Raw genomic sequence first — 15,643 nt, forward strand, 5'->3', positions numbered from 1 at the left:
GTCTTTGAATTTTAAAAAAATCAATCAGTGTTATTTATATTATTAATACAGACTTAAACAAGTGATTTATTCTGTATAGTTCACTTTGATTTTATTACAAATTGCCTAAAGGTATTTAAATATTTTCTTGGTTACTTAATGTAAGAAACCTTGTTAGAAACAAATGTAAACTCCCTTTATTAAGAAAATAATCCTTAACTAATTTGAACTGGAGTAAATTGTGCCGAACTACATGCAGAGCAGGAAATTATTTATCCTATATCCTTCTGAGTACATGAAGAAATAATTCATTTTTTTAATTAATAATATTTGGTAGAAAATAAGTTTAATGAGGCTGACAGTGGGTAGAGAGACATTTTTGTAGTTTTTTCATTATTTTCATTGTAATATATAATGTACATATGGAAATGTACCTAGAACAGAAATGTAAAATTTACCAAATACTTGTAAACCACATGCCCCTGTAAATGCCTTTGTTGCAAGTAAGCCTTAAGCTTTTCAGGGAGGCAGTATTTGTTTATGGCTGTGCCGGGTTTTCCTTGCTGCTTGGACTTGTGGTTGTGGTGAGCTGGGGCTGCTCTAGTTGTACACGGGCTTCTCTTTGCGGTGAGTTCTCTTGTTGTGGAGCCCGGGCTCTAGGGCCCAGAGGCTCCACTCGTGTGGCTTGCGGGCTCTAGAGCAGAGTCTCAGTAGTTGTGGCACAGGGCTTATTTCTTCCTCGGCATGTGGAATCTTCCCAAATCAGGGATCGAATCTGCGTCTCCTGCACTGGTAAGTGGATTCTTTGCTGAGCCACCAGGAAAGTCCTCGGGAAGCATTTTGAAAAGAGGAGGAAATCTTGGACTTCGTCTATATTTGTTTGGGATTTTAGGTTATGTAAGACTGTGGAACAACCCAGGGCAATTAGATCTGACTTGTATATGTAAAGAAAATGTATTCTGAGCTTGAACTTGGTATATAGGAAACAATATTTGTTCTGGTATGAGATTTAAACCTAACGTGGTAGCAGATTGTTTTATTAAATGTAAGGAGTTTACTTTTCTATACAGTGATATTTCACTAAGTGTACAGTGATGCAATGAAGTAACAGAACTGCGAAACAGTATTTCTTTTTCCTGTAGAAGTCTTTGGTTTAATGCATTTGGATTACAAGAGATTTTTATGAGCAAATATAGGCTACAGAATCATCTGTATTTTCAAGACTGTAAGCAACTCTAGATTGTGAGTTCCTTGCGGGCTGATTTTTTCTTGTTTCTGCTTAGCAGCATGCCTGGAAAATAATAAATATTTAGTGCATATTTGTTGAATAGTGATAGCTAGCATTTATTGAGCCTTTACTTTTAAAATTTTATTTATGTATTTTGGGCCACACTGAGTCTTTGTTACCTTGAAAGCGGGGGTTGCTCTCGAGCTGTGTTGTGCAGGCTTCTCATTGCAGTGGCTTCTGTTGTGGTGCCTGGGCTTAGTTGTCCCGAGGCATGTGGAATCCTCCAGAACCAGGGATCGAACCTGTATCCCCTGCATTGGACCACTAGGGAAGTCCTGTTGAGCCTTTTCTACATTCACTTTTCAGAGGAGACATTGTAGAACTCCATTTGTCCTCCATCTCGATAGCAGTTTTTATCTGAGTTAACTTCTGTTTTTCAAAAAGTGAAATGTTATAGAAGTTATGAGAAAGTTAATCCTACCCAGATACCAGATGGGGTCTTGAATCTTCTCATAATAGTGTTGCCTAGGCGTGGAGTTCTCTTTCAAATGAAATATGAAGTTGGACTTGGAGAAAATTAAGACCTGATGCTCAATTTACTGGCATCATTGTCCTCTTTCTATTTTTAGTAAAATGAAAACTGTGTAGACTAAGTCTTCTCCCCATTCATGTCATTTCATATTTTTAAAATGAGATACATTCCATAAACAAAGTGCGAGGGAGAAAGAGAAGTGGGATAAACTTCTAGTTCACGAAATCAGATAAAGTTTTGAAAGCCAGGGATGAGTTGAACATTACTGATTCTAATGGGGAAAAAAGTTGATTTTTCCAGAGGATATTGAAAGCGTTTGAAAGAAGATGGCATCAGTATTTAGCCACTATTTAATTTTGTAAAAAAGTAATTACGTTATACTTTGTAGCATATTAAACAATTTCATATGCTTCATTATACTTTTATGGAGTGTTGGTAAATGAACAAAACACAAGGTGTCGCTGGGAGTTTTCTTTCTTTCTCTTAATGTAAAGGAAATCAAGTTTGATGCAGTTGCCAGAGGGAAAGCCACATCTCTTCCCTTTATCCATATTATGTAAATCTACATTTATGTCTCTACCTTAACCACATCTCAGTGACTGATGTTCTTAATGATGACCTTTAATTATTAAAAGAACAAAAATACCTTCTTAATGTACCATATTAAAAGGTAAGAACCATATGATGTGTTGTAGAGAGAATTCTAAGAGGTAAAATACAGCTCTCTAAACAGAAAGGGTTAACTAAGATACCTGGAAAATATGACTCTAAGTGACTCATTCCCCAAGTGGTCTGTTCTTTTCTGCAGTAGATTTCAGCATATCATTTGCTTTGCCTTACAACTAAGAATTGTTTATGTTGCTGTTCTAGGCTAATCAATGACATTTTTCATTTTATCTAGTCATAAATTGGTCCATTTTGGCTATGTCTAAGTAAGTCTGCACATGGCTTAAACTGCAGCATTTTCATAAACAATTGTATTTTAAAAAATGTTCTGGGATTTAACCCAAAAATTGACCAAGCATTCAGTTATATTGAAGTATTGTTCAGTATCCAGAGAAGAATATTATATTTGAAATGTTGCCCTTGAACAATCATCAAAAAGTTGGCAAGATTTTTTTTTTTCAGTCTGTGACATATAAACAAGTGTGATCTTTATATTTTTGTCCAGGAATGTTACATCAGTATATAGAGCCCATCAGAGTGTCAGCATAACTTTGCTGGAACTGATCACATCTATGAAAGGAGTGAGTTAGAATCTTGAAAAGTCTGCTCCTCAGCACACTCTGAGGTCCTCTTTTGGATCTCATACTAAGGAAACCATGATTCTCTGAAGAACTGCTTAAGGGCACACAATCATTTATTGAAGCATCTGGTACTGAAAACCTGTTCCATATAGCGCATGAGATGTAATATTGAGGTTTAGGTGTTTGAAGATGAGCTTATGAGGAAGTCACTGTTCAAAGAAAACAAGCTAAAATACTTTGTCTGAGACTCCACTGTAACATCTCCAGGCAGCTCTGTGACTCTAGGCTTATATTGTCTCCACATCCAAAAAGTTGTTCAAGAGATTAGTTTCTTGGTGACTGACGTATGCATAAATTAAAAAAATTTTTTTGATACTTTGGAATAAGTGAGTAAATGAAGTCACTCAGTCATGTCCGACTCTTTGCACTGTAGCCCACCAGGCTCCTCCATCCATGGGATTCTCCAGGCAAGAATACTGGAGTGGGTTGCCATTTCCTTCTCCAGGGGATCTTCCCAACCCAGGGATCGAACCCAGGTCTCCTGCATTGCAGGCAGATGCTTTAACCTCTGAGCCACCAGGAAAGGTCCCAATACTTTGGAATGAATGTCATTAAATATACTAATAATCTAATCACAAGTATCTGATTATCCATATGAATCCATAGGGATTTCATTTTTAAAATAGCATTAAAATAATCTGATGAGAAGAGATTTTGGTTTTAGCATGCATTTTAAATATAGTGGTTTGACATTTTGACCCAGAAGGTTATGATTATTTGTTATCATGGAGCACCTAAAGATTTATTAAAATGATAACTATATATCTGTTGGGTCAACATGCTTTATTTGTTTATTTATTTCATCTTTTTTTTAAACTTGAGTTATCCAAATCTCAAAACTTTGTGTTCTGTGTTCATGGTTGACTCACTGTTTTTCATCATTCTGTGGTATCTCGCCAGTTCTTAAATCTTATTGGTTCTTGCCTAAGAGTTCCATGTCCATCCTTCTTTTCCATTCCTACAACTCTTATCCTACTCAGTGTCTGAAATCTGTAGTTTGGAAAGACCCATTAGAGATTATCTTGTCCAGATAACTCATTTTCCAAAGAATTGAAACTCAAAGAGATTGTCCATGAACCAGAACTATGCCCTGGAGTTTCTGACTCCAGATCCTGCTTACTCTTCTCTTCATTACTTTTCTCTAAACTGGTCAGTAGGGCAGAGTTCCAATATCTGATAATTATAATGCAGTCCATACTCCATACCAAGTACTGTTCTAGGCCTTTAAATATGTTAACTAGCTTATTCCTTGCAACAAGTCGATAGAACTGAAGACTTGACATAGGAAGGTGTAGTGGTGGGTTTGTGTGCCACCCTTTTTTAGCAGTGTTTCCGGAGTATAGTTAACCTACAGTAAGACTCATATTTAAAGTGTAGAATTGGTGGTATTTTATATATGTATACACTTGTGAAAGTATCAGAATCAAGATAATTAACAGAACCTAGAGTTTTAAGATCTGACTTTCAGTTTCTCTTCTGTCACTCACACCCTGTGTGACTTCAGGGAGCTTGTCTTACTTCCAAACCAAGAGTTTCTTTCTGCATAAAGACGGTCTTTGAGTCTTTTCCAGGTGTAAAATGATGTGTTTCTTTGTAGGCTGGCTTCTTAATGCTGGGATCTGTTGAAAGATTGTGACCAAAAAAAGTTATGCCCTCTTTCTTTGGGCTTTCTTGTTGGGATTCATAATTGCTACAGAGTGCTTCCTTTTAGTAAATTAAAAAAACCCGCTCTTCTGTGGCCCGTAACTGCTGTCTAGAGCTGTGCTGCCCGGTGTAGTAGCCACTAGCCACTAATGTGGCTAATTAAAAGAAGTAAAGAATTCAGTGTCTCAGTTTCACTAGCCCCATTTCAAGGGCTCTGAAGCCACCTTGATGGTAAATGGTTACCATTTTGGACAGTGCAGCTGTATTTAATATTATCACAGAAATTTTTGTTGGATAGCACTGATGTTGAGCAACAGACAGTTTCAGGGTAGGTCTGTCCTTCTTCTGTATGGTCAGTCTTGCAGTTCCTGAAGGTTTTATCACTGTCACTTCGAGTCTCAGGGTTGCACCTGACTGGTAGACGCTTTCTTGGCCTGCCTTCCTTCTCCGTGTACCGCGGTACTGGACTGTTGTTATTCTCGTTTGTCTGTGCTGTTTGCCTGTTATTTGGCTGCACCAGGGCTTAGTTGCCGCATGCAGGATCTAGTTCCCTGACCAGGGATTGAACCGCAGGCCCCTGCACGAGGAACGTGGAAGTCTCAGCCGCTGGACACCGGGGAAGTCCCTGGATGATTATTTTTACATACTGATTTCATCAGGTCATTTTTTTAAATTAGGAAAATCTTTAATTATTCTCAGTTTTATTTTTGACTTTGTATTTCATGTGTAATTTGATACTTAATTAAAAATTTTTTTTAAATTTCTTGCTGTGATCTGGTCACTGGTAGTTGCTGGGGATATCATTGAACTCAGTGGGATGGAGGCTAAAATACAAGAAGAAAAAAGGGCACAAAAAGAAGGGAATGACAGCTATTTAAAAAAAACGAAGCCTTGCTATTTGTGACGATATGGATGGGCCTTTAGGGCATCATGCTAAGTGAAATAAATCAGAGAAAGGCAAAAATTGTGTGATCTCACTTACATAGGGAATCTAAAAAACAAACGACAATGAAAACCAACTCATAGATACAGAAAACAAATAGGTGGTTTCCAGAGGAAAGGAAGGTGGGAGGGGCAGTATAGATAAAGGGGATTCAGAGGGGCAGACCTCCAGTTCTAAAATAAGTAAGCCATGGAGACTTAATGCAGCATAAGGAGTGTGGTCAACAATATTGTAATAATTTTGTATGCGGACAGATAGTTATTAGGCTAGCGTGGTGATCATTCATAATGTATGCAAATGTTATACAAATGTCAAATCACTAAGCAGTGCACTTGAAGCTGACATAATACTGTACATCAACTATATTTCAGTTAGAAAAAAAGAGGAAGGGATGAAAGAAAGGATATGATTAGTCTAAACTTGAGACCAGAGAAGGCTTTGCAAAGTGGCTAATACTTGAACTGATTCTTGAAGAATGAGAAACAATTCATTAGGTAGTTGGAAAGGGCATGTAACATGTACAGAGAGAGGCACAGAGACTCGGGACATCTTTGTGTATTTGGGATTTCCAGTAGTTTGGAATGGCTGGACTGTGTTAGGAGTTGTGTGTCAGGTGATGTTGCAACAGGTTGATAGGAGCTAGGTGGATGGGAAATTGGAGTTCTTTGTTGGCGACAGCCATCAGAGAGTTTCTAAATATTTGCCCACTCTTAGGATATTTATTGAGCCCCAGCTAGGCTTAAACAGCAGTGAACAAGACACATGTGGACCCTTCTTTTGTGACCCTTACAGTCTAGAGGTGGAGTTACAGCCAAATTCTACCCGTCTTTCAATGCCTAGCCCTTCTGACAAGGTTTGTTCATCTATCTCAGCCTTATGGATTTTCCCCCTATGGTATTTATGGCCAGTACCACCCAGTTTCAAATCAGATTTACTGTATATTGAATAATGATTATGTGTCTTTTCTTCCTAGTGCTTCTTCCATCTTCTTTTTTGGGGAGCACAGGGCTTAACTTTGCTGTAGGATCTAGCCCAATTCTAAGCATGTAAAATAATTCAGTAGATACTGATTAGAATTGTAGGATGGAGAAGGGAGAGTTGGAAAGGGCTGAGAGGCAGGAGGAGGATGGAAAAACCAGAGGAGGGTAACAGTTGGAGATAAGCTTGAGAAGTATGGAGGTCAGGGAGAAGAGGATTTTAAAAATTTTTGAGGAAATGAGTCAGAGTAGGCTGGCACTTCCCTATGGTTGCGTGCCTCCCTGGTCTTCATGGCTTATGATGGACACCCTCCGTCCAGCTATCAAGGATCCTACAAAGTTTCCATTCGGTTGGCATTTTTACTTAGGTGACTCTGCATTTGGCTCTGAAGGTGCCATCTGTCTATTCATTGTAAATACTTACCTAGTGATTTTATAATTCAGTCATTCTTTTTTTTCCCCCCTAGAATTCTTTTGTAAAGAAGAACTCGTCAACCAGGGTTATGTGAGAACCCTAAAATGTAGTCTGTGTAGGAAAGGCAAGATATGTTCTTAATTTTTTCTTTAATTGCTAATATTTTGGACTTAAGTTTTTTTTTGAAACGTAAATCTAGAAAAGTTGCTAGTACAAAGAACTTTTTTTTTTCTCTGAAACCATTTAAAATAAGTTGTTGAATTTATGTCCCATCACTTCTGCACATTTTAGGGTGTTTTTCCTATGAAGGCATTTGCCTGTACAGTCACAATACAACCACCAATATTAGGAAATTAACATTGATTAAATACTAACACCTAATTACTGCTGTTCAGGATTAGCCAGTTGTGCCCAAAGCATCCTTTATAGCAACGTGATCCAGTCCAGAACCTAGTGTTACATTTAGTTGTCCTATCTCTTTAGTGTCTTTCAACATAGATCTATCACCACAGTTGTTTTGTGTTATTCTCACTGCGTCCTGCCAGGTGGCACACGATTTCAGTTGGTCTCATTACTGGTGATACTAACTTTGGTTACTTGATTAAGGTGGTATCTGTCAGTCTTCTTCATTAGAGTTACCCATTTTCTCTGTACATTTTTTGTTTCTGAAACAGCTTTATTGAGATATAATTGACATACAAACACCTGACATACTTAAAGTGTCAATTTGTAAAGTTTGGACATGTATTTACACCCGTGAAACCATCATCAAAGTTGAGATAATGAACATATACTTTGTTCCCCCAAACTTCCTTGTGCTTGTCGGGAATCCCATCCTCTTACACCCTTCCTGATCTCTCCTTCAGCCTCTCAGGCCACCACTGATCTGCTTTCTGTTACTACATATTAGTCTGCATTTCCTTGAATTTTATAAAAGAGATTTCATATAGCTTCACACTTTGTGTGTGTGTGTGTGTTTAGCTGGGCTTCTTTGACTCAGCAGAATTATTTTGATTCATCCATAATGTCACCTGTAGCAATAGTTCATTCTTTTTAATTGCTAAGTAGTATACCATGATCACTGGCACCCCACTCCAGTACTCTTGCCTGGAAAATCCCATGGACAGAGGAGCCTGGTAGGCTGCAGTCCATGGGGTTGCGAAGAGTCGGACACGACTAAGCGACTTGACTTTCACTTTTCACTTTCATGCATTGGAGAAGGTAATGGCAACCCACTCCAGTGTTCTTGCCTGGAGAATCCCAGGGACAGAGGAGCCTAGTGGGCTGCCGTCTATGGGGTCACACAGAGTCGGACATGACTGAAGTGACTTAGCAGCAGCAGTACCATGATATGGAAATACCATAATTTGTTTGTCCTTTCATCTGTTGATGGAAATTTGATTGTTTCCAGTTTTTGGTTATCACTCTTTATAATTAATTGTTGTATGGTGATGTACTTAGATACCATATAAGTCTCCTATTCCTTAGTAAACTTTGAATTTATGCATTTATATATTGACATTAGTGTCCACTCACAGATTCCAAATTCATTCAATGGATTACAATTTGGCCTTCATAGTGTCCCACATTTGGCCAGTTCAAATTGGCTTCTGTGCCCTTTCAATATATCTTTGAGTGCTTCTTTATTTTCTGACATAAGAAGATGCTTTAGCCTTCCTTATTTTGTATTACTTTGCTCTGGCCCTGGAATCAGTAATTTCTCCAAGGAGCTCTGGTTCCTTTTAAAGTCTTTCAACAGCCATAGCTGGAAAGTATGTGTATGTGTATATGTAAGTACACATGTACATCTGTGTCTATTTCTGTATTTATCTATGTATTAAAAACCACGAATTGCATCATCTCCAATTCCAGTCCAATATCACAGAATTTATTTTAGTCTTCTCTCTTCCAGATTTCTAACTCCTTTCTTTGACAGTGAAAAACCAGGCTCCCATTAACCTCAGTGTAAGTGTGTGTACAGTCTTCCTGTGCACAGTCAGTCTCTATGTTCAGGCTGCTCCCTTGGCCCTGACATTGGGGAACCCACAGCTTAATCCTTGACCTGGCTCTTTTGAATGTTGGTTGAGTCCCTGGCCCTTTTGAGCACACCGTTGAGACCCCAGTCCCCACAAACACTACTCTAGCCTCTGACTGATCCCGAGCAGACTCTCTGGGTGAGCCGTGGACCTTGCAAACATGCTGGCTGAGCCTTTGGTCAAGTCACCAGGCCTGGTTTTGGGAACACATAACGCATGTTTCAGACTTAGGCAAGCACCCAGCTGAGGCCCTTTTTTAAGACCGTTCTTAGAAAACACATTGGTTGAATCCCTGTCAAGTCCCTAACCCTGACCAAAGAGCTCTAATTAAAATTTAACTGTACAAAGTGTTTATATTGATATTTGTATCTTTTTCCTAAACTGAAAATCTTGTTAATAACAATGTTAATGTAATTATTTGCTTTACATATACAATATTTCAATGGGAAAAGAATAGTCTTTTTAGCAAATGTGCTGGGACAGCTGGGTAACCATATGCAAAAGAATGAAATTGGACCCTTACCTTACACTATATAGAAAAGTTAAATAAAAATGGATTAGAGTCCTAGTGTAAGAGCTAAAACTCTAAGACTCTTAGGAGAAAATATAGGGGTAAATCTTTGTGACTGCAGATTTGGCAGTAGATTCTTAGAACCAAAAGCATGAGCAACAACAAAAAAAGAATAGGAAAGTTGGACTTCATAGCAAGATCATGAACCTGTAACAAGGTCTATTCAGAAAATTGTAAAAACTTGTGTGTTTCAAAAGACACTATCAAGAAAGTGAAAAGATAGGCCATAGAGTGGGAGAAAATATTTGCAAATCATATATCTGATAAGGAACTTGTATCTAGAATATATAAAAAACTCTGACAACTCAGTAGTATAAAAGACAAATAACCCAATAAAAAAATGTGCAAAGGATATAAATAGATACTTATCTAGAGAAGACATTCTAATGACCAATAAGTACATGAGAAAACATTTCATATCAGTCATCAGGATGATGAGAATCAAAACTACAATAAGATATCAGTTTCCACCCACATGGATAGCTGTAATTTAAAAAAAGTGAGATAATCATATTGTTGAGGATGTGGAAAAGTTGGGACACTGCTGGTGGAAATGTAACATGGTATAACCATCTTGGAATAGAGTTTGGCAGTTTCTTAAACAGTTAAGTATAGAATCATCATATGATCCAGCAGTTCCTAGGTGTATATACCCAAGAGAAATGAAAACATAGGTCCACTCAAAATTTTGCATATGAATGTTTATAACAGCATTATTCATAATAGCTAAAAGATGGACATTGTCCATCAACTGATATATGGGTAAACAGAATATATTCATACAGTGGTTTCTATTATACTATTTTTTAGCCATAAACAGAAATGAAGTGTGATACATACTTCAGCACAGTGAACCTAGAAAACATCATACTAAATTATAGAAACCAGATATGAAAGACCACATGATAAATAATTTCCTTTATATGAAATGTCCAGGATAGGTAAAGTTAGGATCAGAAAGTATATTAGAGGTGTTGAGGGCTATGGGAGGGATGAGGGGAAGAGAGTGATAGCTAAGGGTTCAGAATTTCTTTTTGAGGTGATAAAAATGTTTTAGAGTTGACTATGGTGATGGTTGCACATTTCTTGGAATATACGAAAAGACATTGAATTGCACACTTCAGATTGATGGACTGGATGTGTATGAATCATCTCAGTAAAGCTGTTGAAAAATCTCACCTTACATGCACAGCATAGTGACTATAACGAATAATTCTGTATTGTATATTTGAGAATTGCTGAGAGAGTGGATCTTAAAAGTTCTCACCACCAGAAAAAAAACTGTAACTATGTGGTGATGGATGTTAACTAGGCTTACTGTGGTGATCATTCTGTAGTATATTCATATATTGGATCATTATGTTGTACACCTGAAACTAATGGCACGTTATATGTCAATTATATTTCAAAGAAAAGGTAAAAAAGATTTAACCCAGGGATTTCTTAAAATGTTCAAAACCAAAATGAAGTCAAGTGTACAACTTTACTAAAAAAACGTTAAAGGCATACTGTTGTCTTGAATAGGATGATCACTATTGTCAAGATGCCAATTGTGAAATTACAATTAGTGCCTTTACAAACTTTTGAAGAGAGAACTTGCCGATTGATTCTGGAAGAAAAAGTGTGTAAGAATAGTCAAGACAATTTTTAAAGAGAAAGATAATGATGGAGGCTTTCAGGTATAAAAGTTAGTTAAAAACTAGGGTAATTTCAACAGTATGATACTAGCAAAGAAATAATGTGATTAAAAAAATTTAACCTTGCATTGTGTCAATATCTGTGATTTCATATGTGTGTCCTTCTTTTTTTAAACTGAAAATCTTGTGCCAAACAATATAAATGTAGTGACTTGCTTTGTTGCATGTATAAAAAGCTTGAGAGCAGCGCCAGCATGCCAACTAACAGTAAGACCACTGAATAAGGCTCAGGATGTCTTTGCAGCTCTCTGTCCCTTCAGTGTATTACACTAAGGACATATACTGTGCTCTAAGTCCTTTGCAGTTACTCTTTATCTTTCACCAACTTGTTATATAGAGTTTTAGTTTTCCATTTGTTTTCAGTTTTTAGGGATTGCTTTTTTCTTTCTGATTTATTTTTTGATATGTAAAATAATTACACGATTCCAGAGTCAAAACTCTGTAACAAGGTCTGTTCAGAGAAGTTTCTGTCTGTCTCTGTTTTCCTTCTACCCTATTCTCCCTGCACCTCCACCTGCCTCTTCTTAAAAAAAGAGTTTATTTGGCTGTACCGGGTCTTCGTTGCTGCTCTGGCTTTTTCTTGTTCATTGTTGGCAAGCGAGACTGCGCTCTAGTTTTGGTGTGCAGGCTTCTCCCTGTGGTGGCTTCTCTGGCTGTGGAGCACAGGCTCTGGGGCACGTGGGCTCAGAAGTTGCAGCTCCTGGGCGTCAAAGCACAGGCTCAGTAGTTGTGGAGCACAGGCTTAGTTGTTCCACAGCATGAGGGATCGTCCTGGATCAGGTATTGAACCTGCATCTCCTGCATTGACAGGTGGATTCTTTACCATTGAGCCGCCAGGAGAGCCCAGATCAGGTTTTCTTGAGTTTGGTTTGTGTGGAGGAAGTCTACCGAAGGATTTTCACAGTGAGAAGTTCGTGTTTGGATGCCTGTCTACCCTTTAAAGTAAGACATGTACATCTTGATTTAGCTTCTTTGAGTTAAGAATCTCTTTAAAGGACTGGCAGTATATAAAAAACAGTTTTTTTCAGACGCATTTTCACTTCATGATAAGATAAAGGGTGTCTGTCTCGTAGCTATAGGTTTCTGTCAGATCCTTTGGTGAGAAAATGTACAGATTACGTTTTGCAACATCACCTCTACATCTTGGTCGTTCCTCTGCCAACTCCCTCTTCCCCTTTTCCCAACAAGTTTGGATTCAGATTTTGCTTTGCCACTTCTCAGCCGAGGTGACTAGTCAGTAAGCTGACTAAGCTCAGTTTTCTCATGGGTTAAATGAGGTCGATGTCAGCCCTAAACACATCATTGTTTGAATTGGCACAACACGGAAAATACCTAGGGCTGAGCAGAGTAGGTGTCAGTTGATATCACTTTCTTTTCAGCTTGAATAGTGGAGAAAGGATTCTCAGTTTGGGGACACTGTAAGTGTATCTTCTGTCATCCATATCCTTCTGTTCATATGAATTGCTTTGTGAAATGCTGATCCTGTTACTGGAGACATTGTGAGGGGCAGTTTGTCAGGGACATTGTAGAGGGATGGACGAGGTGATCTGTTGGACACCCCCTTGGTATATGCCAGTAGCCCTTTTATTATATATATATATTTTATTTTGAAAGTCATCTTCTTAGAGATACTATGTTATTAGGCTATTATACTCCCATCTTTTCGTCTGAGGTGTTCGGAAAAATACAATATGACTGCTAAGCCAATACTTACTCATTTTCTACTTGATACTCATATTGTCTCAGATATATCCAGATACACATCTGTTTCTCCTTTTAAGGGAGAAATTCTACATTCTTTATGTGGAAAACTGTATATTGATCTCCTCTTCATTACATTTCCGTGCTGTTTAACTCTGCAGATTGACTTGGTATGTTGTATCATCACCTTGTTTTGCCGTATTTTGGGCGGCATGATTAAGACAAACACTGTAAATAAGAAAGAGCAGGGTCATGAATGAAATCTCTTAGGACTGTGTGGAGTAAAGGAGATTATGTAATGTCCTTAGCTTCTAGGTTGGAACATATAAGTGCTCAGACAGTGCTTGCTATGAACTATTACAGTACATGTTCCTCACTTTCCAGACTTGAAATTCTTTAAGAGTAGGAACTATGTAATATATGTATTTTATAAATTATGGCCTAAATGTTTTACTTACTAATATATTTTTATTTTCATACTTTAAAATATATATATATATATTTTATAGAAGTATAGTTGACTTAAAATGTTTCAAGTACACAGCAAGGTGATTTCATTATTCAAATATACATGTCATTTTTGAAATTATTTTCTGTCATAGGTTATTACAAGATATTGACTACTTTTCAATGTCTCATCTTTTGTCTTACAGTGATGAAGCTAGAGGATCTGTTTGTGGATGATTCAGGTCAATGTTTGGCTGTTCAATTCCATCTGGAATGTGCATATATATTTTTATATTATTATGAATATAAAAAAGCAAAAGATCAGTTCAGTATCGCTAAAGACATCTGCAGATTACAAATTGGTTTGACAGGTAAGATTTTTAACCTTTTGTGGATAATTGATGTATGATAAAACTAGTATATACATTGACGGTTTGGCTGTATTTTATGGTGGTATTTGATTATCTGTGTCCTTTTGGTTGCTTTGCAAAAATATGTTTTTAAGATTTTATTTAAAGAGTTAATAGGTTTAGAACAAAATTGAAACTATATCTTCTTTATTCTTGCAAATGCTCACTTATTTTCTAATCTGGTTAGACATTTCGGTAATGTATGATAGCTAGACAGTACACAAATGAACTTTGCCCATTTAGTTGTGACTGTGGGCTTCCCAAGACCCCTCCAGATTCTCAAGTTCAGTTCGGCTTCTTACATTGCCCTTTCCTGCAGACACTCACCTGTAGCTTCTGTCTTGCCTTTCTTGTATTCCTTAAGAACAGAGATTTTTTGACTGTTGTGTTTAGATGCTTCTTCACTGTCTTAGAATGCTACCTGGCATATGGTATGCGCTCAATAAACATTTGTTGGATGAACCAATAAATTACAGAATTTTCCCTAAAATCTGTGTTTCTTCTGAGTCCCAAACAAGAAACATTATTTTCTTTTAATGTATCTCCTTGTCCCTAGCCTAAAAATATTGACATTCTCTATTGAAAACATTCATGAAAGTTAAACATCAGCAGTTGGTCACACCATTTACACCCGTTGAACCTGGGCTATGTGAGTGTTGAAACAACAATCCGTGAATGTTGAAATGATTGAACCTGTTTGTCCTCTCTAGGTTGGGTCTAGATGATCTTTGAGACCCATTTTTAGTCCCTAAACTCTATGCTCATTGAGGTAGTCCTGTCAGTAAAATCCTTAAGATATATTATGAAGTAAATATAACTTAGTGGCCTAGTCTGGAATATTAGCCGCCTTTTATTACATTGTTTGTATGGGGAAAATTAAAAAATATCTAACTTATAGCTTTGGGAACAATGGCCGTGTGTAAGTTGGAGTCTTATATTTGAGATATAATTATATGTAATATGGATTCCTGGTGACTCAGACGATAGAGAATCTGCCTGTGGTGCAGGAGACCCCGGTTTGATTCCTGGGTTGGAAAGATCTCTGGAATGGATCTAGAGAATGGCTACCCACTCCAGTATTCTTGCCTAGAGAATTCCATGGACAAAGGAGCCTGGCGGGCTACAGTCTCTGGGGTCATAAAGAGTCAGACACAACTGAGCAACTAACACTTTCAATATAAGTTGTGAAGTTAGTTTTAGAAATTATGTTTTGATCCTAATAGACTTTTGGGGGGGATTATTTATAAAACTAGTATCATGGTACTCAGCATAGTCAGCTTTGTTGATGTAGTTACTAGTTAGTTCTTCATATTTTTTTTCCAAGTTAAGATTGAAAAGCTTAAAAATACAAATGTGCTCACAAATATAAAATGAGAATCAGATTATAATTTTTTTCCATTCAGTTCTCGCCTTACTATAAAAAAGTAAGCTATGCTAGACCATCTCAATAGCTATTTTTAGTGTAACATGTTTCAATGGTTGTTGTATAACATAGAGCCAGACTCATCACAGGATGAAGTCCAGACTTCTTAGACTGGTCTTTGTAATCAAGAGTCTTTGTAATCTGACTCTCACCAGAGAATAGATGTTAGAGCTTATGCTTCTCTTAAAGCTGTTCTGCAGCTAGCTATTTCAGATACAAAGTAAAAACAATATTTGGCCTTACATGGAGCCAGATAATGTAATAGAAAGACTGGAATTTAGACTGCAGACCCTGGCTTTAAGCTCTGGCTCTGATACTAAAAACCATGTAATC

At 37.3% G+C, this 15,643-nt stretch overlaps 1 protein-coding gene across 3 annotated transcripts in view; it reads left to right on the plus strand.

Moving 5' to 3' along the window:
• TTC27 (tetratricopeptide repeat domain 27) overlaps window positions 1-15,643 on the plus strand; it is a 185,015-nt gene that overhangs the window by 28,558 nt on the left and 140,814 nt on the right. For all 3 annotated transcript variants that reach the window (XM_010809874.4, XM_005212535.5, NM_001075862.1), the window contains 1 exon segment: window positions 13,684-13,848. In XM_010809874.4, the coding sequence (XP_010808176.2) occupies window positions 13,684-13,848 (165 nt within the window).

The sequence above is a fragment of the Bos taurus genome, chromosome 11 (assembly GCF_002263795.3).
Source record: "Bos taurus isolate L1 Dominette 01449 registration number 42190680 breed Hereford chromosome 11, ARS-UCD2.0, whole genome shotgun sequence".
NCBI classification, from domain to species: Eukaryota; Metazoa; Chordata; class Mammalia; order Artiodactyla; family Bovidae; genus Bos; species Bos taurus.